This window comes from Palaemon carinicauda, chromosome 1 (genome assembly GCF_036898095.1).
Source record: "Palaemon carinicauda isolate YSFRI2023 chromosome 1, ASM3689809v2, whole genome shotgun sequence".
Taxonomy (NCBI): Eukaryota; Metazoa; Arthropoda; class Malacostraca; order Decapoda; family Palaemonidae; genus Palaemon; species Palaemon carinicauda.
In genome coordinates, this window is record NC_090725.1 from 67,839,256 (window position 1) to 67,866,755 (window position 27,500).

Below are 27,500 nucleotides of genomic sequence, written 5' to 3' on the forward strand. Positions count from 1 at the left end.
AGTTTTTGTTGTTGCTAGATTAATTTGCAACGTTATAGCTGCTCTAAAAATCATAGGTTTCCTTGCATTAATGTTTCCTTATGTTGGTTTCTTTTAATCACTTTCTAAAATGTCTAATTCTCCTTGGATATCGCTCTCCTAACACTGCACTATCAATATTCAGGAATTTTGTAGCATTTATATTTTCTCTGATAAAGGATAATTAAAACATTGTATGTTGACACAACAGCATAATTATTTTACTACCTTTATTCGAAGGATATTTTTCCTTTTGTACAGATTATGCAACTATAAATCAAACTTTTATTTAGTCATTTAATTTTCCCACTTGTTGAAGAAAAATTTAAGCTTAAAGAATCACACAAATATGTTCACTTCCTTTATTTACTTTAAGTAGGGGGGGGGGGGGGGCGGTCAGTTGCGGATCAAAGTAAAATGATAACTTTGAGGTTTCTTAGCGAGTGGTGCAACTTTGAATCGTAAGACGTACTGTATGCATAAAGACAAAATCTTTGTTTACTGTTTAAAAGTCTAAAGTTTGTGCAAATCCATATATAATCTTAGTAATACAGGAATAGAGAATGGTACGATTAGACCACCGAATTCTATAGAAAAATTAGTGACATTTCCAATGTGTGTGTGTGTGTGTGAGAGAGAGAGAGAGAGAGAGAGAGAGAGAGAGAGAGACTCGTAATTTTTACAATATATAAAGTGTTTTGATAATCCCTCACGTCCATTAACTTTCAATTACTACAGATTTCTTTGGATTCGTACGTCAGTACTAAATCTCTACAGATTCTACTTTTTAATTGAAAGAAACATATCTTCCGTGACCGAAATCGGCGCAGCGTTAGTAACACTTACGAAAGAACTCGTTAACATATGTCGTTATTATTATTTATTATTATTATTATTATTATTATTATTATTAGCTCAGCTACAGCACTAGTTGGAAAAGCAGGATACTATAAGCTCAAGGGCTCCAACAGGGGAAGAATAGCCGGGGGAAATGAATTAACTACAAGCGAAGTAATGAATCAGTGACATTTCCAATGAGAGAGAGAGAGAGAGAGAGAGAGAGAGAGAGAGAGAATGGCACAAAGCAATAATTTGAAAGAATCATAACTCAAAATGTCTGATGAAGGGAGATGTATGGAAGAGGTAGAAGAAGGCAAAGCATAAGGGAGGGTAGGTCACAGAGGGAGAAAAAAAGGGGGGGGGGGGCAGTAGGAGGTGATGTGGAGGGGGAAAGTGTAGGAGTCGAAGTTGAAGTCATGGAGTTGTAGGAATCCTGTGGTGTGATATAGTAGTTTAGTGCCCTACACATGCACCGCTGAAAACAAAGCTTGCTTTTTTACTCGACCACATAATTGAAAGTATGTAAAGGAATAAGGGGAGAGAGAGAGAGAGAGAGAGAGAGAGAGAGAGGGGAGAGAGAGAGAGAAGACTATATAATATCTGTGTATAAAGACATTATTAGAATTTGTACTATTAATGAGAGCAAGAGAAACTAATAAATATATAATTCTTATACTTTTAAGCTAATAATGTTATGTAAGATCAACAAACGAAAAAGTTAAGAGATATAGTATGAGAGAGAGAGAGAGAGAGAGAGAGAGAGAGAGAGAGAGAGTAAATATTTAAATATAGAGAGATTATGGTATTTACACTAAAATGAGAGAGTGTTGAAACAAATAAATATATGATTCTTATACTTTTAAGGCTAATAACGGGGAGTAAGATCAACAACCGAGAAATGTTATTGATATAGTAGGAGAGAGAGAGAGAGAGAGAGAGAGAGGAGAGAGAGAGAGAGAGAGACTAAATATTTAAATATAGGGAGATTATGGTATTTACACTAAAATGAGAGAGCGTGAAACAAATAAATATATGATTCTTATACTTTTAAGGCTAATATCGGGGAGTAAGATCAACAACCGAGTAGGAAAGAGAGAGAGAGAGAGAGAGAGAGAGAGAGAGAGAGAGAGAGAAAGCTTCCATAAAAAGCCTGGTTGGCAACCGAGAACCCTGCTCTGGAATGCTATAAAAGATAACTGGACTCGAGCGAGATCAATCGACTTCTGATATCAAAGGGTGGCCCTATTCAGCCAGAGTAAGTCTGGTGAGACAGGGGTCCAAATAATGCTAGTCTCCTTCATTATGCCTACTGTGAATATCTGCTTATCATTAATAGTCATTCTAAGGCAATGACGATCTCTGAAGGAAGACTTCGTTCGATGGACATTATTGCACATGGGTTTTGACTTTGGTCATATAAAGGTTTAATTATGGCTCCTGAAGGAAATTTTAATCTAGAGGCGAGGACTGTATGAGGAAGTGACGTATAAAGGATGCATATTCATACACACACACATATATATGTATATGTATATATATATAATATATATATATATATATATATACATATACAAATACATATAAAATATGTATATATATATACTGTATATCTATCTATATATATATATATATATATATATGTAGAAAAAGGAAAGAGAATAAAAAGTTATACTTAAATATGCCAGTTTTTTTTGAGTTGTAAGTGTAAGTTCGTCTGAGAAATGAAAGTCCATAAGATTGTGAGAAATGAACGACAATATATATACTGAACATAAATAAACTCTGCTTAAATATATATCTGGAAATAAATAACTTTCTATAATTCATCGAATTTAGGTTGTCTAATATTATTACTTTTACAATTAAAATTATTCACAATGTATTAACCTCTGATAACATTCCAACCTTGTGAATATTTATACACATTCCTTCCGCCTAACAAATCACCTAGCAATACAATCCGAAGTTTGTCAAGTAAATTTAGTAAATTTTTCTTTATTCAAAATGAGAAAAATACAAACACAAGTATATATATATATATATATATAGATAGATAGATAGATAGATATATATAGATATATATATTACACCACATATATATATATATATATATATAATGAATAAAAAATATATCAGCGACGTCTAAAAAGCGTAGACAGCAAATATATATATATATATACATATATATATATATATATATGTGTGTGTGTGTGTGTGTATGTATAATATACAAAATATATACCTTTCTGAGAGGGGATACCTTAACCTGGTTAAAGCCATAGTATATAGTCATGATCAGCAAAGATGTACTAGTCAGGGCAACCCATACTAGTGGTGGGTTTGCTGTGAGCGGTCAGAATGAAGTCTCCAAATACCACCAATTCCGATTAGCCAGCATGGTGATGAAAACTGGCCAAATCACAGACATGAATAAGGCCATGTCTGAGGACTTTGTCCTCCAGTGGAATAGAAAATGATTTTTTTGCTGTTGTTGTCGGTGTTGTTTTATATAATATATATATATGTATATATATATATATATATATATATACAGTATATTGAAAAGGTGTGTATAGCAGACTCTCTGATTACAAATGGCATTCAAATACTTATTTAGTAACATAAGCACTATACACATACACACGCATACGCATACACATACACACACATATATATATATATATATATACATACATATCTGTGTATATATATATATATATATATACATATACATATGTGTGTATGTATATATATATACATATCTATATATATAGTGTATATATATATATATATTTATATATATACAGTATATATATATATATATTATATTACAAAATCACAAGAACACTACACTAAATATTTACCGCAGGTAGGAAGAAACAAGTAAAAACGTTTTCAGTGCATAATATGATCTGTAGTATGGGCGACCAGCGTTCCACTGGGTGTATGGAAGAACTAATTGGCTCTCTGAAGTGTTATAATCTACCTAGCCAACTAAATGGATAATCGCACGTAAAAATGTATGAGGCATTTAATTCTGCTGAATTTTTTTTTTTTTTTTTTTTTTACGGAGGTGGAACATTGGATAGGTGTATTCTTGTATGTGTGTGTGTTTGTGCGAGTGTTACCAGAAATTAATAATGGGCTGTTTATCTCAGGGCTAATGCAATCCTAACTCTAGTGGCCCTTGTTTAGCTGACGTGTAAAACTCTTATTTTTTTGGTAAAATTTTCTCCTATTGGAAAAGTCTTTTAAAAAAAGGGAAAAACATTAAGTCACCAAACGAACCTTTCAATATACTAAAATAAATAAAATACCAAAGAGAAATCAGAGAGGAAAATTGGAATAAGTGATAACTTATTCGGAAGAAGTACCCATGTAAACAAAACCCTAAGACCCAATTTTTCCCCTCCGAAGTAGTCTCATCACGCAATTTGTATGGCCCGTACCGTTAAGAAATTCCCTTTGGCGTGCAGTATGGTAATGTCTTTTCTTTTTCTTCTTAGACTCTGTGGCCGTACAATTTATTTTTTGCTCGTAAATGGTAGTGTTATGTCATTGATAGTTACGAACTCGTCAATGACACATTAAGAGACACGGGGAGCAAAACAGCCTCCCTCCTCTATCATTAGAGCCGATAGAGGAGGACCTGGTATGGTGGAAGTGTGAGACAATGGACAGGTCGAAAGCGTCGATGCCAGGGTAAACATGTCCGTACGCCCGGGGACCCTCATTTCGTTCTATTAGTGGGTGGAGCTTAACTATACCTTTTTAACAGCCCGCTCTATTCCAGGCGAAGAAGAGCTTTATGAAGGTCAAGCTGAGCAGGGAGATACAGAGTCTTGGATCAAAATGATCTTTGTATCCTCAGATATTAAACAGGATCATGACTGTGGAGTCCCTAAGCAGTCGACTTGATCACATCAGTTCTAACTGAAAGCCTCCGATATACTGCTTACTGAGGCTAGTCCCGGAAGCAGTGTTTAAAGATGCCTTCTAACATGTGGATATTCTCGGCTTCTATGCGGTTCCGTAATTCTATCTGACAAGAGTGTCTTGAACTGAGTTTGGTCCACTTCCATTCTCAATTGAGTCTTGTAGCCCCAAATGGCCCGAAGTAGAATGCCACCTGGACCTTCTACTCCCTCATACAAGGACTCCATGAGACTTGCCTCCTCTTCCCGACATGTTATACTGACCATATGACCAGATATTCCACAGCTCAGTGGAACCTATGTCGTCATGGGCGAAGGTTATCCAACATCACCTCTCGGAGGAAGACGGCGTGACAGAGGGCGGAACACATTCGGAAATCTTCAACTTCTGTGCATCTAGCCGAGCTGATTAGCCTCTGAGGTTGGGGTTGTAAGAGGGGTGTGTCTCCTCTCTGAGCCTCTATTTTAGGTACAGTATAAGTATAGCTGAATTTTACTTTACCTCCAAAATGAAAAGCTCTGTGTAGTACCAGTGGCTAAAGACTATCATTCTGCCTTCAGCTATATCTTTAGGCTGAAAGGACTTGAAACTTTCTCCTTGGCAGAACTCTCTATACTCATATGGAGTCTTGAGTAGTCATGCCCTCCAATAGAAGTGAGACCACCATACTGAAACATTACAAAGGCCTTGCCAACCCTTAAGAGGGCTCCTTATGAATCTTTGAGGCTTGCCTCAGACAGGAACCTTACCCTCAAAAATGTTTTCTTGCTCGCCTTATCCTCCTCCAAACAGATTAGCGAACTTCATGATTGCACCTTCAGTGTCTCTCATACCAAACGCAGGGGATATATCTCGGCTTCCTTCGTCATGGAGGTTAAAGCTAAAACCAAGAATCCGTCAGTTCCCAGTTCCAGATTTTCTTCACGTCAGGTGGTGAGCCTCAGAACAGTAACTGACGATCCTGCTTAGCTGCTCTTGTGTCCTTTGCTTTGGTAACTACTGATGCGCTACCTTAAACAGACACAGACTACTTAATCATACAGTCATACCTTCAGCACCTGTTTGCCAGCACGGGGAGAGTCAAGAAAAAGACAACTAAATATGATCTCCCCATGGCTAAGGCAATTTATTGACCTTACTTATTAAATACCATCACCTATTGCCTGAAGGAGAACTCGAGATAAACTTATGATGTCAGACGAGTCAGCACAACCCTGGCATTCCTTAAGAATCTTTGAGATGTAGGTGTCTGGAAACGATACACCACATTTACTGCCCATTACTAGCGGGAATCCATCCACAGGCCCCTAAACACCTTGATGCTAGGACCTGTAGTAGCTAGCTACACAGCTGGTGGTATATTATCCTTAGATTCTCTCACAGAACCATGGGAATCGAATCAAGGATGGAGGCTACATGTTACACTTGGATGAAAGGGAAGACTGACAGGCCTTTTCATCTTACCCTTTCTTGGGGCACAGTATCAAAACCCTGTCAACAGGAATTGATTCGCTTGCAAGGAAGCTCCACTTAGCCAGTGGCTGTTCTACTAAAGAGAATAGAAGTATCATTCCACACTCTCTTTATGAGGGGGAGTGTGTTGTAACCAGGCAAACCCATTGATATATATCTACCTAATGGTTAACTCACACATATTTTCTGCTTTGCACCCTGTACTGCACTGGGCATGGACCCACTGGTATTTTGAAATCACTTAAACACGAGGTGTAAGGAACCTTAACTGCAACACTCACAACGGTCAAAGTTTTGGTATCCCTGGTCAAATACGCAGCCAGTTGGAATAGGGACATTTTCCCAACTAAGGATGAGACTTCTTTGTAAAGGGAGAAGTTTTTTATTTGTGCCGCAATGAATTAAAAATTTGGAGGTAATTTGTACTTTTCCTAACTAAACCAAATTTACTCATATGTACCTTTCATCACCTTCTCCCTAGAAAGTCCCGGTTGCAATCAGAATGAGTGCTCACCAAGCTGGTAACTAAAGGCCACATGATTACATCTCATTCTAAAAGTTTATTTGTTCAAATGTCTCCCTTAATTGTCTCATTGCGCAACGTATCAGATTTTACCCCGATGTTTCCTTCCACTTGTCTCTATGTTGAATGGCCTCAGTAGCTCCAACGACTTGTAAAATTGCACGTTTACTTGGCAGAAAAGGGAATACGAGAGTGCCAGCGATGACGAAAGAACGCACAACGACCTGTATATTGTTTTTATTTGTAGTCAAATAGTGATTATCTCACATATCAGCCGTATAAATTTGCATGATTTATTTAATTTGCCATTACATAATTATCACCTATAGTTCTTAAAAGTAATATAATTTTGCTATTTATCCTATTTCCACTAATTAACAGATTGTGAGGTCAAGGCAAAATTACTATATTTTTCGTAGCAGGGCACACATGTGTAACTATCTACTTTTTTTACGTTGTTTTACGGGATGCATTTATTGTTAAGGTTATCAACGGATAACCTTATCGAAGCTGCAGTATGGGATTTCATTATTAACTCTACCAGTTTGCCGCAGGCAGTTTTCTAACCCTTGAGCCAGTTACACAGCGGTGCCCTAAATTTCCTTATCATATACGTGGAGCGCGCTCTCTTTCTCTCTCTTATATATATATATATATATATATATATATATATATATATATATATATACATATATATACATATACATACATATATATATATATATATATATATATATATATATATATATATATATATATACATGTATATGTATATATACGTATATATATATATACATATATATATATATATATATATATATATATATACACATATGTATATATACTGTATATTATAATATACATATATATGTATATATACACACACACACACACACATATATATATATATATATATATATATATATACATATATATTTACTTATTAATTCATATATCATCAGCCGTTGCTAGTCTAATGCAGAACAAGGATATCAGACATGTCCTTCCCTCCTGTCTGTTTATGGTCTTTCTATGCCAGTCTATAACATCAAATTTCCTTAGCTCGTCAATACTTAGTCTTATTTTCCTTCCCCTGCTTCGTTTGCAATGTCATTGTTGTTCTTTTTGTCCATCTATTGTCTGTCATTCTCATTATATGTTCTGCCTACGTCCATTTCTTTTTAGAATATTTTCTACTTTAGATTGCTCTTTTATCCATTTTCTATTTTTCTGTCTCTTAGTGTTACTTCCATCATTATTCTTTCCATAGGTCTTTGAGTTGTAAATAGCTTGTGTTCTAAGGCATTAGTAAGGCTCAAAGTTTCTGATGCGTAAGTTAATACTGGTAGGATCATCTGATTAAATACTTTTCCTTTTAGAGAAACTGGCATTTTACTTTTCATTATCTCATTTTGTTTATCAAAAGCTCTCCACCCAATGCTAAATCTTTTAACTTCTGTCTCATAAACCGGGAAACATTTACTCTCTTTCTTAAGTATGTATATTAATTTTCAGTCCTACAATTCTACTTTCTCTATACGAATCTTGTATCATCTTTTGCAATTTCTCCTATGATTCACTAAACAGAAGTGCACTATATTATCTGCTGAGCCTAAGTTGTTGAGGTATTCCCCATTAATATTAATCCTAACATTTCCCCAGTCTAAATTCTTGAAAACTTCATCTAGGCAAGGTGTAAATAATTTAGTCGGGATTTTCTCACTATCTTTATGTAGTGTTAGGATTGCTGTAGTTTCGGTACATATACTCCTTGTCTTTAAAAGACTTTCATTACTGCTAAAGTTTTGACAGAATAAAGAGCTTTCTCTTAGTTTATAAGAGCCATACATAGTGGTTTATCAAACTCAATTGATTTTTCCATAAGCTGGTTAATTACTTGGATATGATTAGTTGTTGAATATCCATTTCTAAATCCTACCTGCTGTCTTGGTTGATTAAATTCTAGGTATCTTTCTATTCGGCCAAATATGATCTTTGTAAATATGTCATATATTAATGAGAGTAAACGTACTGGGCGGTAACTTTTCAGGTCTTTTGTGTCTGCCTTTTTATGCATTAGTATAATTAAATAGTTTTTCCAAGTAGTTGGTATAGGGCATTTTTGTAGACATTTTGTGTAAAGTTCAGCAAGTTTTGCTAATATGAAATCTCCATCTATTATCAAATCCTACTGCTTTACCTCTTTTCGTGCCCTTAAATGCTTTCTTCACTTTTCCTATTGTTATGATTGCTACCATCTCGTTTCATTATTTCTATTGAGAAAGTTATTTCTTATATCACAAATGTATAGCATTATATAGAAATCCTCTGCCATTTTTATCATGCCATCTCTTTTGTTAATAATATTTCCATTTCCACCTTTTAAAGCAAACATCTCTTGGTGCCCTGTTCCAAGTCTTCTTGTCCTTCATTTCTTCCTTTCTTTAGTGTTTCCTTAATTTTGGTCGGATTGTGTTTAAGAATGTTTTGGGTTTTTAGTGTTTATTGTTTAGAATAGTTCTGCTAATTCTATTTCAACTCTCTCGGATATATATATATATATATATATATATATATATATATATATATATATATATATATATATATATATATTTATATATATATATATATATATATATATATATACATATTTATATATATATATATATATAAATATTTGTATATATATATATATATATATATATATATATATATATATATATATATACATACTGTACATACCTTTTTTTTAAACAGTTTGTGCTTCTACCGGAAATATTGAAACCAATTGGAATTAATGTAATTTTCAAAAAACAAAACACTACAGAATATATCATTCAAAGTCAACAAAGCAGATAAACGGTTGCATTTACGAAATTTCAAGCAATCAATGTGGCAAAGTATATATTGGACAAAATGGAAAAGCCCTAGAAACAAGATTAAAAAAAAACATATAAAATCTAAGAAAGAGTAATATTGCCAGCAGCCTTTTTCAACATATAAAGTATTAAAACCGCACTGTTGATTGGAGAGATGTTAAAAAATCTGTTTTCTCCAAAGATATTGCTAAACGAAATATCCCTGAAACATGCTAAGGTATGACGAACTGCTTAACACCAGACCAGTATGTATATACAGTATACCCCGGATGAATTATTGGTAGTTAACATTTACAAAAAAAAAATAGCATTTAAGTATTTTTTATATTTCTGTTTTGCTTGTTTCTGGTTTCTTTGCACTCTAAGTGTATTTTTAAATCACAAGACCTTGCGTTGTAATAGTCACGGAAGGGCTCGGTTATATTTTCGTTTTCATTTTTCCTCCCGGCTTGCTGTCATATCTGTCTATCAATATATATATATATATATATATATATATATATATATATATATATATATATATATATATATATATATATATATATATATATATATATATATATATATACGTGTGTGCGTGTGTATGTGTGTGTGCGCGCGTGCGCGTAAGTTTCCATGTGGTTTTGTGAGCATTCACCAAAATCATTCTTTACCTTTTATTATAGTCTTACATAAGCGGACAAATTTAATAGGGTTGGTTGGTTAAGGGCTAATTTATACGATCTTCCAGTTGTCAAGACTAAATAATAATAATAATAATAATAATAATAATAATAATAATAATAATAATCTTCGCACGTATGTTTTCACCATACGCCTTTTTTTTGCCCTTTAGAGGAGGCCACTAAGGGCTACATAGTTCTTATGAAGTTTTCAAGGATTAAGATGCACATCCCTCGCCTGTTGCTAGGTTTGTAGTGTAGCTGGGGCCTAGGGAGCCATTCAGCGCCACACGTTTCTTGATAACAGGTATGCTAACCTTAAACCCAGCTGACGTTAATACTCATTTACAGTTTGGTCTTTTACTGTAAGCAGGCTGGGATTGAACCACAGACCTAAATGGTAAAAATATAAAGATATGGACAAAAAATTAATCCCGAAATCAAGAGAACCTTTGAAAATTGTCGTCAAATGATTCACATGTTTGTTGTGTAATCTTTACCTACACTGTTAAAATAATGTAATTCTAATCGGAAATTCTCCGTAAAAATATACTGTTCTCAGCCGTATTTCCGTAAAATACAGGCGACCGTAATTTTACCATACTCAATTATTACATTTTACGTGTTGGTGACCGTAACATGACTTCTAGCTAAATTTATTCTAGGATTTTTACCGTTTTTATGACAAATTTTTAACAGCGTATGTAAATCTATAAAAAGCAAACTAGTTACGCGGTAAACATTTTCATCCATTATGAAATCTTAGTAAACAGGCGATCAAGTCTTGTCATCCACATTGGTAGGTAATAAGACCATGCTATTCTTCTTATTGCAAGGGGTTAATTAATCATAAATAAACGTTTATACATTTTGCCCGTCTCGGATTTACACCTGCCCCCCAAAAAAGAAAAACCCGTTCATCCTAGAGATATACGTGTCGTATAACTACAATTTAAATACTGTTAGTACAACAGTATTGAGACCAAGTAAAAGCACACACAAAACACACACATAAATACCTGAATAATAAAGAACGAGTTGCGTAAAAAAAAAAAAAAAGATTAAATGTTTGATAAAAATTAGAATTGAGGTCAAAGAAGAATCTTCCGAACATTGTTCATCAGGGTATTGCTTCACACACGCTGTAAGGCGTTAAAAGGTCCCGTTAAGCATTATCAGAATCTCCGTTAACTAGAGGTGACATCGAGAGAGAGAGAGAGAGAGAGAGAGAGAGAGAGAGAGAGAGAGAGAGAGAGAGAGAGAGAGAGAGCTCTTTGTCTCTAATATCGTCATCTATATAAAACCTATGGAAGTTGAACTTGAACAAAACCAGATAAATCAGAGACTAAAATAATAATTGAAAACTATGGAAACCCACTAAGAAAAGACCATAAAAGAGACGCCTACAAATTGACCGAAAGATAGTTAGGCTACGGAAAAAAAAACCGATCAAAAGATGAACTATAAAAGGCGTGAAAACAGACGGAACCAGTCTCTTGAGAGAGAGATCTTGACCGCCATTTTTAAAATCCTCATTCCAGTGCAGATACGTTTATCTGTAACGACCTCGACCATGCTACCGATTAGAGCCAGTCGCATCGCTTGGCCATCTTCCTCGCACACAAACGCAATGTTATTAGGGACGAGACTTCGGGAAGGGGAAGGGAAGGGGTTAAAGGCAAGGTGCAGGGGAAAGGGGCAGAGGGAAGAGGCAGAGAAAAGGAGCAGGGGGAAAAGGTAGAGGGCGGGGGCATACGGAAAAGGCAGGGGTCAGGGGGACGAGGATGGAGATAGGGGCTGGGGGAAGAGGTAGGGGGGACGATGCAGGGGGAAGAGGCAGGGGATAAGAGCGGTGGTTGAGGCAGGGGCAGGGGGTGGAGGTAAGGACAGGGGGAAAAGGCTAGGGGAAGGGGAAGGGATATGGTGCAGGGGAAAGAGGCAGATGGCCGAGACATAGGGAAGAGGCAGAGGAAAGGGGCAGGGGCAGGGGGAAAAGACTGAGGGGAAGTGGAAGGGATATGGTGCAGGGGGAAGAGGCAGATGGCAGGGGCATACGGAAGAGGCATGGGAAAGGGGCAGGGGGAAAAGGCTGGGGGCAGAGGAAGGGGGAAAAGACTGAGGGAAGGGGCAGGAGTATGGTGCAGGGAGAAGAAGCAGATGGCATGGGCATAGGGAAGAACCAGGGGCAGGGGATTGGTGACATGGCTACGATTACGATCCGAGAAATTTATGGCAAAAGAAAAAAAATATATTAACCCAGATTTGGATCGATTGGCCACAGTACAAAAGGACCGCGCAGTTAGGTTTAACTACGGTGTTGATAGTCGGTTAACGATCTCTCTCTCTCTCTCTCTCTCTCTCTCTCTCTCTCTCTCTCTCTCTCTCTCTCTCTCTCTCAGCATTAGTTAGGTTTCTCTTTTATGCATAAACAGACAACGTAAATCATAATTAATCAAACATAGCCACATATATTTAATTTTTTATTGAAAAAACATCATTAATAATAATAATAATAATAATGATACTACTACTACTACTACTACTACTACTAGTAATAATAATAATAATAATAATAATAATAATAATAACGAAGACAATAACAACAATACTGCATCAGTATTAACAGCAGCAACAACAACAACAACAATAATAATAATAATAATAATAATAATAATAATAATAATAATAATAATAATAATAATAATAATAATAAATTATTATCAATGAAAAGCGCTTTTCCAGCTCCCAATAGTAGTAATCAAAGTCTTACTTAAATGCCTGGTAACTTTGAAATATTTAGTATAAAAAATGGCAGTTTAACAAATCGGGCAATACCATGAAAATAATAAATCTATTTCGATATTTTGCAATATAGTAAAAGGAGCGGATGCAAATATTCATGTACAACACACAAGTAATTTATACACATTATTCAAGGAATGGAATTTCTTGGTTACACAAGAGGAAAAAATAAGGGTGGGATATTAAGACTACTCGTTCAATGTACACGAGTATCTGTTTATAATAATAACAACAGCAAATACAGTCGTTTCTAGTCCACTGCAGGACAAAGGCCTCAGGCATATCTTTATTAATGTCTGGGGTTTGGTCAGATTTCATTACCACGCTGGTCAGGGCGGATTAGTGATGGTGGGAGACTTTAGTTAGATAGCTCACAGCAAACCAACCTTGTTTGGGTGGCCATGATTAGTACAGCTTTGCCGATTATGGCAATGCAAAAACCCTTACACCAAGTTAAGGTAGCCCCACTGATAAAAGGATTTTTCAGAATGGATATATAAATAAAATGGAAGGAAAAGACTTCGCTACAATTATCCTGATATAATTTTAGCTTGATGAAAACCATCCATTGTAAAGAACCTTATAATCCCTTTTAATTCATGAAAAACATATTGCCAGGATTAAGAGAAATCACATTCTGTCCACTATTATTATTAACATTATTATTATTATTAATAATAATTGCTAAGCTACAACCCTAGTTGGAAAAGCAGGATGCTATAAGGCCAAGGGCTCCAACAGGAAAAATAGCCCAGTGAGGAAAGGAAATTAAGGAAAAACAAAATATTTTTTAAACAAAAACAACATTCAAATAAATATATCCTTTATAAAATTTAAAGACCACCAAAAAAAGGGGAAGAGCAATAAGACAGAATAGTGTGCCCGAGTGTACCCCCAAGCAAGAGAACCCTAGGCCTAAACAGACCAACAATCAGAACCATGCAGACGAGGGCCGGTCAGTATCTACAACGAGTTATGATTTACTATCTAATTTCTCGTTGTATCTTAATTTATCATCATTAATAATAATTAATATTCTATCTTATACCAGTTAGATTCAACTCTTAGAGAAAGTTGTAGATCAGGATAAAACCGCAAATACAATAGGAAGGTCATTACAGAATTGGAAAATGAATCGAATAAATTGAAGAGACGGTAAATATCTTGTTTATAAATATAAAAATGTATATTTACTCATATATTGATTAAAACAAATTTATAAAGGGATCAACATTCTTTACAATTCGATGGATATGTATGATTACAAAATAAAAAAAAAATAAAAAAAAAAAAATTCCTTGAGGAGAGTTATTATTTCAATATCTTTTAACTCGATTGGAATATTGTAAAGTGAATGTATCAATGAAAATTAGCAAAAAAAAAAAAGAAAGAAAAGTCTTATTCCATGGGAGTTTGGAATAATCCAGCGCCAGAAGGTATTTTGATATCTCTCTCTCTCTCTCTCTCTCTCTCTCTCTCTCTCTCTCTCTCTCTCTCTCTCTCTCGACTTGGTACATTCAGTTTCCTATTGCCGAACGAGACCTTTATTACTCCTACTACTGATTTGTCTCTTACTTCAGTTTTAGGTCAACCTTTTTTGCATTTCCCCTTATCCTTTCGGTATGCCAAAATCAAATAGGACTATTGCGACAGCTGCCCAGCTACTCAATCTGAAGGGTATTACCTAGCTGGCACAGAAATTGACAATAATGATATTTTTGTCAGGGATCTTTATTATTGTTTAATATATCAAGATAGATAATTTCAATTAACTTGTGTGTGTGAGAAAGGAGAAAAAACGTTCAAGAGAGTTGCAGAAGCTATTTATATGTGGTATCCATTCACGTATTGCTGTATGGAGCCCGAGGCTTTGAGCTTCTTTGGAACTTTCAAAATCTCCCAACAGCCACCCCTCCCCCCCAAACCATTTCACGCTCTTTTTCGTACAATTTATCACAATGATATAACAACTGAAGTAAATAATCCATAGTTTTCACATTCAACGCTAAAAGAAAAAAAGTTCTATGGGTCTCTGGTCTTCGTGCGTCCCTGCTCTCCCTGGGTTTCTAGGATGATTCAGCCTTGTCAGCCTCATGGATAATTCAGATCTGTATTTACGATTCAACTGGTTGGTTAAGTATGAATGTGGTAGACGAATGCATTTTTGACCCAGCCCCATCGTTAGGAACAGCATAAATCAGGTACTGTTCGGATCCCGTTTACAAAGTCCGTCGATACAAACCACTAAGCTGTTCATATCACTCTGTAAAGTGCAGTAGAGGGGCGCAAGGTATGTATGCAATGCATTCATATATATATATATATATATATATATATATATATATATATATATATATATATATATATATATATATATGTATGTATGTATATTTAAAGTGTGTGCAAGAGCGAACGAGCGTGTGCGTATGTATGTATGTATGTATGTATGTATATATATATATATATATATATATATATATATATATATATATATATATATATATATATATATATATATATATATATATATATATATATATACAGACACTTATTTTATAAATAAATATATGCATGCATGAATGTATTCATGTATGAAAAATAGCTTTCATACTAATTCACACGTAATTTTTTTTTTACTAAACCTCAAATATTCCTTAGTAACGAATTCACTGTACCAAGTGATAAATTGTATCTACGAAGAATTACATTGAAGTGAAAGCACCATGACCAGGATTCGAACTGCGCCCAAAAGTATTAAATCTAAATTCTAGTCAATCACAATTTTATATAATCAATAGTAGAATACACACTTTGCTTGAAAAAATATACACCATATTTTGATATCATATTTCTAATAACGCATATTTGAATAATTCAGATTCCTAACGAGCTTAAAATTCTCCCTTTCCTCTGGATAATACTGGAGTACAGCAATCATGTACCTCCATTTCATTCATTTCTGAGGTGAATAACTTGAAGAAACTCGCAAACTGTTGCTCTAGTATCATGTATGCAAAGGAAGACATACACCAATGAATGTTTAATCTGTCACCTTATTAGATTCAATTATTATAACATGGTCAAGAGAATTACCAAAACAGCACTTGAAAATATGCAACGACTTTCTACGCAAGAAAATAAAATCTAATATATTGTAAATAATCCATAAGGCCTGATAACTTAAAAAAAACTTAGAAATTTATAATTTCTTTTAGCTTATGATTCAATATAACAAACCGGTAAAACAACTCTCAGATGGTTATTGTTTTCTTTTACACCTAGAAAAGCTTTAATTTGTTTTAACAAATGTACATTTTATAACAATTAAAAGACAATTACTATGATAATCATTGTGTTTTTTTTTTACTTTTTTTTGTCATTCAGGCTAAAATTCCACATCGCTGCTAAGCCTACTGAATAGCATTAAATGTATAGCTATAAATTCATTTTTACTGACCGTTTAGCACATAATAACAAATTTCAGTTTCTTAGTCTTACACGCTATTCTCAATTCATAACTTCCCTATACCGGTTGTCTCATATATAGTTTACCTTTAGAAAAAATAAAACTTTCATTAAAATATAAGTAATTTTGTGGTCTTTTTGTTTCATTCATTGTGTATATAAATCGGAAAAGAAAAAAAGAGCCAGCTGAAATTATTCAGATTATTCATTGAAGGAAATCCCTCATTTAATAGCGTGAGCAAGAATCAATCAATAATATACGTAGACGAAAGCCACATTTGTCAAACATCTTTCTTTACATCGGATGATTCAATACTTTGAAAAGAGGTAATTACGTAATTTTGGTTAAAAATTTGCCTCAAACTACGGTAACATTATAGCTTTTTCCAAAACAAAAGATACTATCATAAGTAGGTTAAAAAAATCATTTACTTGAAACGGAAAATAAACCTTATAGACCTGGTACTGTACATGTAGCTGGGAGTCTCTATGAAACCAGATATCCGATGGAATGAAAACGAGGTACAAAGTATGAGGACGAAAATACCTGATTGTTCAATAATAGTGTCTGGTTAAAAAATCACTTTGAGAAAATTGTTTCTCTCATTGACTAAGATAGTGTTTCACATACAAATTTACCTGTACACTCGTACTAGATTTTCTTAATACTGACAATTGTGTAAAGGAAATCCGTAAGTTTACAAAAACGTTGAGCAAATGCGCTTGGAGGTCAGAAACTCAACTACGACTGGCTAAAGAGCCCCAAAAAGTTACATTCCAGTCTCTCTCTCTCTCTCTCTCTCTCTCTCTCTCTCTCTCTCTCTCTCAAAATTTAATAACTTCTAGCCAGTCATGAGAGCCACCTTTTGTTTAAATATTTGTAAAAATCTAATAATGACTTTTAGCGTAACCCAAGTAACAAAGAATCTCAAAATAAATACTTAATGGAAGTGATTATCATTGATCCCAGTGGCTGCTTTGATTCATCATAGCGAATAAGTAAATATCTATAAAAAATTATAAAAATAAACTTTGCATTTACGCTATTATTATAATGCTTAATTAGCTAAAAAAAAAAACTTGCATTTCTGTCAAAGGTTATGGAGGCCTATTGAAAACGTCCTTGCTTGTCGTTCTGCTGGACTGAAGATTGAGTCACGACCAGATTCGGGAGTTTCTTGTAGTGCCTGCTACCTCACCATCCCTGTGAGCTAAGGATGGGAGGTTTGAGGTGTATCTGCCGAGTCATCAACAGTCATTGCCTGGCCCTCCCTGGTCCTAGCTTGGATGGAGAGGGGCAGGGCGCTGATCATATGGATATATGGTCAGTCTCAAGGGCATTGTCACTGTCTTTTGCCTTTGCTTTCATGAGCGGCCTTTTAAGGAATCTCTGATATTAATTTCATATATCCTTTTGGGCTAGCTGAATCTACGACACCTTTATACTATAGAGATTGACTGAAGGTTCCCTGGTATACTGTAGAGAGAACATGCCAATTGGCCCTCGGGTCACATCGACTCTGAAAGCAAATGTGGACAGCAAAACTAAAACACCTTAAACCAGGAGTTGCTTAATTCAATGGTTATCTCAAAATGCATCAGCGATGCCATTTTTTAAGCTCAGCCAAGTGAGAATCTTCAGCAAAGATTCAGCCAAGATGCGAACAAAACGTTCCAGTTCCAACCGACTGTTCAACTGCGATATTAAAAAGAGAACTTTTTAAGCAGGTGTCTCCGATGCCACGACTGACGACCCAAGTTCCTTGGACGCTGATTTCACTTGACGTGAGAAGAAATGTCTTTTGAAGACTATTTTGCCAAAAGGTCGTCCTGTCAACTGGACCCCTTTTGAAATCTTCCAGGTAAAAAAAAAAGGCCTTGGCATATTCGGCCGTAAAAATATTGTGGCTTATCAGGTAATGGTTTGCACGAAGGGAGGAGGGGTGGAGACCGGGGAGGGTCTTATACGTCACATGTGAACATATCAAGCAGGTTCCTGATCCTGTTCTCGGAAGAGGAGGAGGAGGAGGAGGACCCGACGGACTGGCGAAAGGGGAGGTGGAGGGAATAGTCAGTGAGATAAAGGGGGAGAGAAGGAAGAGGAAACGGGGGAGGACACTAAACAAGACCCGTTAGAGAAACAGAGAGTGGGGGGAGGGGTTGCCATAAGCTCTGGCTCGTTTTACCATCGTACCTTCCCTTTATTGCCAGGAGCTGCAGAAACGTTTAGAGTAATGTTCAAATTGGACCCAAAATGATATAACAACATTAAAGAAGAAAATATATCGTGAACAAAATAAAGAATAACATGTCCCTCATACGTATGCACCCTACCCACTCACACCCACACCCACACAATATATACAGTATATATATATATATATATATATATATATATATATATATATATATATATATATATATATGTGTGTGTGTGTGTGTGTGTACGTGTGTGTGTGTGTGTACGTGTGTGTGTATCACTTATTCAAGAAAAAATTGACAAACTTGAATCCCTATCAAGCTGATTATGCTGAGCTAAAGAGTTTTCTTTAGAAAGGAAGATAAATCTTTGCATATGAAAGAGAAAAAAAATGCTATGAGAAATTGTGCATAAACAAAAAAGCAACCGAAACCTACTACACCTCTAAAAAACAAGAAATAAAAGCAAACTTTTCTTCTTAACATGAAATGCTACGGAGAAAATATACGCATGTGAGGTTAAAATGTGAATACATACAAATGTCTCTAGACTTAGGAAATCATAAATGTCGAATGTTTGATTAATATTTGGCCCTTTAGAATTAAAGCAAAAATAAAGTAAAGGTTCGGATTAGTAGGAGCAAGTAGTCACAAAAAAAAAAAATTCAATTCACATTTTGGAGTGTCCTTCTCTCAGAAGAGCTACTTATCACTACTAAAGGGTCTCTCCTACCCTTACCAAGAGTAAAGTAGCCACTGAACAATCAGTGCAGTAGTTAAGCCCTTGAGCGAGGAAGAATTGTTTGGTAATCTCAGTGTTTGTCAGGTGTATGACGACAGAGGAGAATTTGGAAAGAATATGCCAGACTACCCATTGTATGCGTAGGCAAATGACAAAACGAGCCGTAACTAGAGAGAGGGATTTAATGTCGTATTGCCTCTCCAGTAATAAGATCCAATAACTCTCTGGCAGTAGTATCTCAACAGGTGACTGGTGCCCTGGCTAGCCTAATGCAGTCCACAATCTACGATCAATAAAACCCAGTGAAAACTTGACATATATCTGAAGTATAATGAGGTTACCTCTGCTTAAGTTTGAATAAATTGTTAAAAATATAAGGGGACACTATGAAGAAGTAAATGAGAGTATGGCCCGAAATGAGGTGAGAACCGTGAGATAGAATATTTTGTGAATTCTGTGACCATCGAAGGCCTCCTTTTTTCTTTATAGTGACGTCAATGGGCGTCACGACATGTCATTGGAAGGACAAGACAGTCAAATCTTGCTTCTGAGTGGATTCCCTCTTGTCATTACCAATGATATGCTCACAACTATATGAAATAAAACTAAGAAGAACATTTATTAACTTACAAAGCAAGGTACCGCAAAATAGAATTCTCACATGAAAATAAAGATGAAACAGGGTGAAGTGTGAAGAGAAATTGATGATAAAATAACATATAAGAAAAAAATATAAAAGGCATAATTTAACAATATATAGCAGAACAGCAACGTTTTAATATGGAGATCAAGAAAAGCCACTTTTTTCTGAAAAAAAAAATCAAGAGATTTATGTATGCTTGAAAGAAGAATACTGCATAAAGTTAAAGTATTCATACTAAATATTGGAATTGGGAGGGCTATTAACTAAGGTTAATCAAGGAAAGGCTGAAGGGAATTCCAGGAAGAAAAAGCAAAATCTTTCAAACACGAGATCTGAAATACCAGACACAAATACAAAATCCCCGTTTTCTTTAAAGATGGTCTCTGTGGCAGCCCGAAATGATGCGGCAAACTTCACACTGTTTCTTACTAAAAGAGTAATACATACCGATAGCCTCTATTCTCTCAGGAAAACAAACGAAAGACGTTTCTCTACTCTCCCTTGTATCCTAAGTCTCTGAGCGTACGTTCATGAACATAAAAAAGCAAACTTCTGTATACAAAAAAAAGCTATAACAAAGAAAGCGATGAGAAAAAACTTTTTTCAGCACAAAAACTATGAAAAATTTGTAGGATCGACCACAAGCGTTGTTGGCAAAATTTGTATGTAGTACCAATATCAAATAACGTAACAATCTATTTTAGTGCATTTCTTTCTAATTTAGCATTATATTTTCGTCTAGATTAACTATCTGCATTACAGTGGTATAAATATATGTACTTATAACAGTGCTAAATAGTATACATACGCATCGCTATATTCAAGCTTACTGTATTGGATACAAATTTCCCGGCAAACATCGATGGAATAGTATAGTTCACTATTCACAATATTTGTGTTAAAATAATTTATCTCCTTTCAATGGTAAGCGCAATGTATATTAATATCGATATCTAAAAGTGTTCAAGTTGTTAGGACTAAATTCTCTAGCCTTGGGTAGTGCCATAGCCTCTTTCTCTTGCTTGAGGGTACACTCGGGTACGCTAATCTTGTTTCTCTTTCTCTTTTATTTAAGTTTTTATAGTTTATATATGAAATGTAGTTACTGTTCTTGAGGGATATTATTTCAATTGTTTATTACTTCTCTTGTAGTTTATTTATTTCTTTGTTTCCTTTCCTCACTGGGCTATTTTTCCCTTTTGGAGCCCTTGGGCTTATAGCATCCTGCTTTTCCAGCTCGGGTTGTAGCTTAGCTAATAATAATAATAATAATAATAATAATAATAATAATAATAATAATAATATCCATCGTCTAGATACATTATGCTGAGATAGCTTTCTCTGTTATCTGCAGTTTTGCAATAAAAGTAAGTAATAATGATTATTACGATCATAACTTGAAATCGTATAACGTTACAATGAAAAATTAATCTAATATCCACTAGCAATCTTGCATTATTCAAAAGCCTTGGAAGTCAACTTCTAAGTTGAAGCATTTACTTTAGACTCCTACACAATTGATAAAAATCCTTTATGAAATGTAATTTATAATGATATTTCATACAATCGAATAAATTGTAAAAATGATTATGGAAATATCTTTAATAAATATCCTTACCATTCAATCCTAGCATACCTCTATAGAATCTGTATGGCTATATTTTCAATGGATTCTTTTCTTGTATTCCCAAGCTCTATACATCATATATAATTTTGCAATGACAGAAAAGCAAAGATTCATGTTAACATAACGTAAACCCAGCAGAGAGATTGAAATTCCATATGAATAATATTTTACATGTGTCATGTTTCTTTTTCACCTTGTTAAAAAACTACAGTATATAGACATATATACAGTATTTACACACACTCGCATATATACATATACACACATACATATATATGTATATATATATATATATATATATATATATATATATATATATATATGTATATATATACTGCATATATCTATCTATATCTATCTATCTTTATATATATAATATATATATATATATATATATATATATATATATATATATATATATATATATATATATATACAGAGAGAGAGAGAGAGAGAGAGAGAGAGAGAGAGAGAGAGAGAGAGAGAGAGAGAGAGAGAGAGAGAGAGAGAGAGAGAGAGAGAGAGAGAGAGAAGATATTTTGAAAATTGTTTACTTTGAATGTATCTTTAATTCGTTTTTAGGTAGTTATACCTATAAATGAATTCCTTTGTGGGGAAATAAAGCATGGTGAAATTCACTCATAATCTTGTAACTGCATATTTAAAGATTTGTGGTTAAAATGTCACTCATGAATGGCGAAGACAAGGGACGGTGACCATGTCTTAGTTAGCAGGCCAATTCCCTAGACTGAACCCTCTTCACCCAATGGCCGTTGATGACTCAGCAGGTAGACCTATAGATCCCCCAAACTCCTATCCTTAGCTGACACGGATGCGGATGGTGAGGTTGCTGACACTAAAGGAAACTTGACGAGTTTGAGCTAGACTCGAACCCCAGTCCGGCAATTCGCCAGGCAGGAATGTTTCCAATCCTGTAATACTGAAGCGTTTACATTTGTTGACCTACTGGAGTACGGTGCAGTATCATTAATTACCGGACGCGGCGCACGCAAGGTTACAAAGATTACCTCAGTATATCCGTACTATTTATTGCATACTATATTTCAAATTTTTCCACTTGATTCCACTTGTATTTTTTAGCTTACGTTTTCTTCAATTCTACTCTGATACAGATCGTCGTAATTACTTAAAAACATTCCGGTAATACTTTAATGAAGCTGCTAAAACGAATTTGTCTCTTTCTTATATATACATATACATACATACATATATATATATATATATATATATATATATAAATACATATATATATATATATATATATATATATATATATATATATATATATATATATATATATATATATATATATGTGTGTGTGTGTGTGTGTGTGTGTGTGTGTGTGTGTATTTGTGTAAGACATCTAATTGGACACTCGATCATTTTACAAAACTACTGTTCATAAAAAATTCCCAAATAAAAAATCAACATAAACATGAGATATAAATAGGTATAAAAAACAGAACTTGTAAAAAACTGACTAATTAAAGCTTCAAATAAATACGACATACACAAATTAGAAAATGGTCATACACGACGAAAATGCAAAATCCTTTATGGAACCGATGAAAGACACAACACCTTGAAAAGTAAGAACCAAACACTATAGTAAGCAATTAAATAAAATAGTAACTCGAAGCTGAATTCAAAACACGAATACAAACTTCATATGAAGAGATGAAAAGAAAAACCACTTCCAATAAAAATGATAAAACTTGAAAAAACAAAAAATTAAAATCCTTATGATGGCCATAAAAATTAATCCGGTTTGTACGTCAGGGGAGAGGAAGAACAATCGACAAGACAGCTGTAATAGTTGCTCCTTAGGACATACCCAATCAAGGAGAATGAAGTGCCCACTTCAACTTTCACTCCCCTGCTCTTCTCTTCTTACCAGCAGAAGATCTGGCAGTACGCATACAAACACATGTACATACAGGCATACCTGTATAGAACTTTATACACTTTTGGCATTAGCATGACAATGGTATCAAAACTCGTATTCATTCCCATACATATATGAGAAGGAAAATGAAGAGGGTAAATATAATAAATCAATGTCCCTTTTCTACATTTAACTACTTGTTTGAATAATCTATTATTCATTCGCATAAGATAGCAAATGAAAATAAAAAGGGTAAATTACAAATCTCTCATTTTTATAGATTTAACAACTCAAGTGTAAATAATTCATTAAAAGCAAAAACGTGTTATGAATGTGGGAGGAAGATTTTATAATTAGAAATGACTTCAAAAGGCTTCCCTAAGACACGTGAAAGATAGTCCAGACGATTCAGAAGAAAACAGAACTCTGCAAGAAATGATCTAATAGAACCACGACCCTATTACACAGAATTCACCCGTGCTTACTTCATGTATACTATTATCACTAGCTAAGGTACAACCCCACTTGGATAAGTAGGATGATATAAGCCCAAGAGGTCTAATGTGGAAAATATCCCTGCGAGGAAAAGAAATAAGGAAAAACAGAATAGAGTGCCTGGGTGTATCCTTAAGCAAGAGAACTATAACCCCAGACAGTGGAAGACCTATAATCAGCTCCAAAGATAACCAGCGAAAAAAAGAAAAAAATCCTTCTTAGCATTTTCCCTAACTGATGCAGCATAGTCATTGCTAATGGGCTAATATCTGCTCCCTTCCGCATCTCTGGTTTTCTGAACTGTGCCTTCTATACGACGTACACTAACCCTCCCCTCTATCAAAGATCAGCTGCGTATTCTTTTGTCTATTATTCAACCCTCCAAATTTCTTGCTCCTTCACCTCCAAGCCACTCACTGTTGTTTAAACCCTATCTTCGAGCAAGGTGGTGTTTTTTTTTTTTTTTTTTTTTTTTTTTTTTTTTTTTTTTTTTTTTTTTTTTTTTTTGCAAAAGGGTAGATAGGGTAGCTACCCCAGGCCCCTGAACCCCCCTCCATAAATTTAGCCAAAATATAGGATTTAAAAAATCTTCACAAAATAAGTCACAATTATAAACGCGTTACTACAAACTAACAGCAAAATTCATTATTGACAATAACTAAAAAGGCACTAATCGACATAATTTTATTGAAAGGAAATGTTCAATCTGGGAAACCCTAATTATGGGAGAGCCCCGAAAATCAAGTAAATTTTCTGGTAAAATTGATCTCTTTAGCAAAGCAATCTGATAGTTGTAAACTGCTAATTACCACCTCAAAATAGGTCTGAAATTAATTTCAATGATCATAATCCGGTTAACACCCCTTTGATTTTTTTCGAACTAGAAAGAAAAAAAAAACCACTGATCTCGTATTGCTCAACGTTTATCTATTATCCTCTGATCCTAAATGATGAGTCATAGATATATCAACATTGAAAACCCCCTAGAGTTCCAATTTCTTACTCTTTCCACTGTCCCTACCATTTTGTATTCCTTAGTAACATTAGGGATTTTCATGGTTCTTTTAACTTATCTTGCAGAGATGTGAGGTTTCATATTGACAATAGCGTTACTAAATTACTTACAGATGTACTTGGAAGTATAAGGTTCATCACTTCAAATATCAAGGAGCTATAATAGTAACGAGATTTGTATATGGGACACCGCTCTCCTATTTAGCATCTTAATTATTTAGTTGTTTATATCAGATAATGAATGAAAGGTAATTAAATACATTATACGTATACAGTATATATGTATATATACATATACACACATAAAATATATATATATATATATATATATATATATATATATATATATGTATGTATGTATATATATAAAACCCCCCCACACACATATATACAGTACATATATACTGTATAAAGCTATGAGCAGTTAACATATCGCAATGAAATCTGGCAAATACATACCGCAGACTTTCCCAGTTGACCATAACTTAGACCTTTAATATATTAACTCTTTCATTCTTTGTATTCTTCATTGCTATATGTTGACTATATCAATATTATTTTTTATAAATCCTGGATAACAAACCAAATAAATATCAATACAGATACGTAAATTTTAGCTGAATATCTTTCTCCTCCTGTGTATTCTTAACATAACTACACACAGCTTTTTTTTTTTTAAACGATAAGAAATTCCTTACCTAAAATGTTCAATATCCTACATAAAGCGTGATATCGAGAGAGAGAGAGAGAGAGAGAGAGAGAGAGAGAGAGAGAGAGAGAGAGAGAGAGAGAGAGAGAGAGAGAGAGAGAGAGAAAGTGTGTGTATGCGTATATGTAATTGGAAAGATTAATACGTTATGAAAAGAAGACCCAATTTTCACCCCCAGATTATCCCTTGAATAGAAATGAAAGGGCAAAGGACACCTGACATAGGCCGTACAGCAGAGGACCCTACCTTGAATCCTGCAGGTGTGTTGAGGGGCGCAGCATGTCTGGTGTGGATGGGGTTGGCGTTTCTTGACTCTTCGCCTCCTGAAGAGGGGCTGGTAACAATACATGATACAGCGAGTCTGCCAACACCCAATGGTCGTCGATACAGAGGATAATACAGACGAAGTCCCCGAAGGAGGAGGCTGCTGCTGCTCCTGACAGTTCTGCTGGCGATTCGCGAGCTGCTGTTCTTGCGAAGGGCAACAGCAGCGATGGTGGTGTGGTTGCTGATGATGATGATGATGGGAGATCTCTGCTCCTTCACCACCTAGCCAGTTCAAGCTCATTCGAGTCGTGTTATTTCAAGAAGGTTCGCGTAAATAATTTAGAATTATTGGGTTCATAATCCACGATCATCAATGTAAGTATTGGAGGTTATTTGAATAAACTAGTTAGATTCATCAATATAAAATTTCTTTGTTTATTCAAATTCCTTTTCCAAGTTCATTCACGAATATTGTCCCATTTGTCGAGCTAATTTTACTAGTTAAATAAGGAAAAACTATCCACCAGCATTCGAGTTAGTCATCGGTGCTTGAATGTAAAAAATAAACAGGTTCTTTTGATTATATTAAAGTCCTTACTACTAAATCATCCAAGTTATTTGAACATATTCTCCTTATTCCATCGCGTGAGTTCTATGGCGTAAGTCGGGTGAATTTTTCAAGTTCATCCCAAGTGATTATCTACCATCATTCGATCCATTATCCTAATTTATTGAATTAATTTATCAAACTTTCACTATAGTAAACAGGGTGCCACCACAAACACTCACACACAACGCTTATAATTTTAGGAACTCTTATCCAATTACTAATTTTTCTTGGTAGGTAACGACAGAATTCATATGAACACACATGAATACTTAAATAACTGGTTACCAGTACAGACTACCTCAACTCACTTTCAACTACGAAAAAACAATATAAAATATTCGAACAGACTTAAATCGTTATAATAATCATTGGGGAAACAAATAGTAATCCGTGTCTTCACACTGATATCGTCATGTTTTTAATAGCATCCTTTCTGTCTAGCCTTTTGATTTAAAATTAAGAATGAAATGTAATTAGTAACTTTATTTCAACTTCATAAAATCACAGTATCCGAGATATAATTAATCTAAGCAGGTGTCATAAAATCGCAGAACCAACATTACAATAAAAACCAGCCTAAATCAATGATATATAATGCAATTATGTACATCAAGTTAACAAATTTTCCCAATTTACTTAAATAGTAAAGACAAAAGGAGATATTACTGGTTTACCCGTATTTCTATTTGC

The 27,500-nt window shown here is 34.5% G+C and overlaps 1 protein-coding gene across 3 annotated transcripts in view; it reads right to left on the reverse strand.

Moving 5' to 3' along the window:
- The window catches only part of Fbxl7 (F-box and leucine-rich repeat protein 7), a 788,333-nt gene that overhangs the window by 416,679 nt on the left and 344,154 nt on the right, over positions 1 to 27,500 (reverse strand). The window contains exon 1 of one of the 3 annotated variants that reach the window (XM_068381778.1): positions 26,180 to 27,043. The exons of the other annotated variants lie outside the window; for them this stretch is intronic. Coding sequence (XP_068237879.1) covers positions 26,180 to 26,501 — 322 coding nt within the window. The 5' untranslated portion in view covers positions 26,502 to 27,043. Of the gene's footprint in view, positions 1 to 26,179; positions 27,044 to 27,500 lie in introns of those variants that run through there. 3 annotated transcript variants of the gene reach the window in all.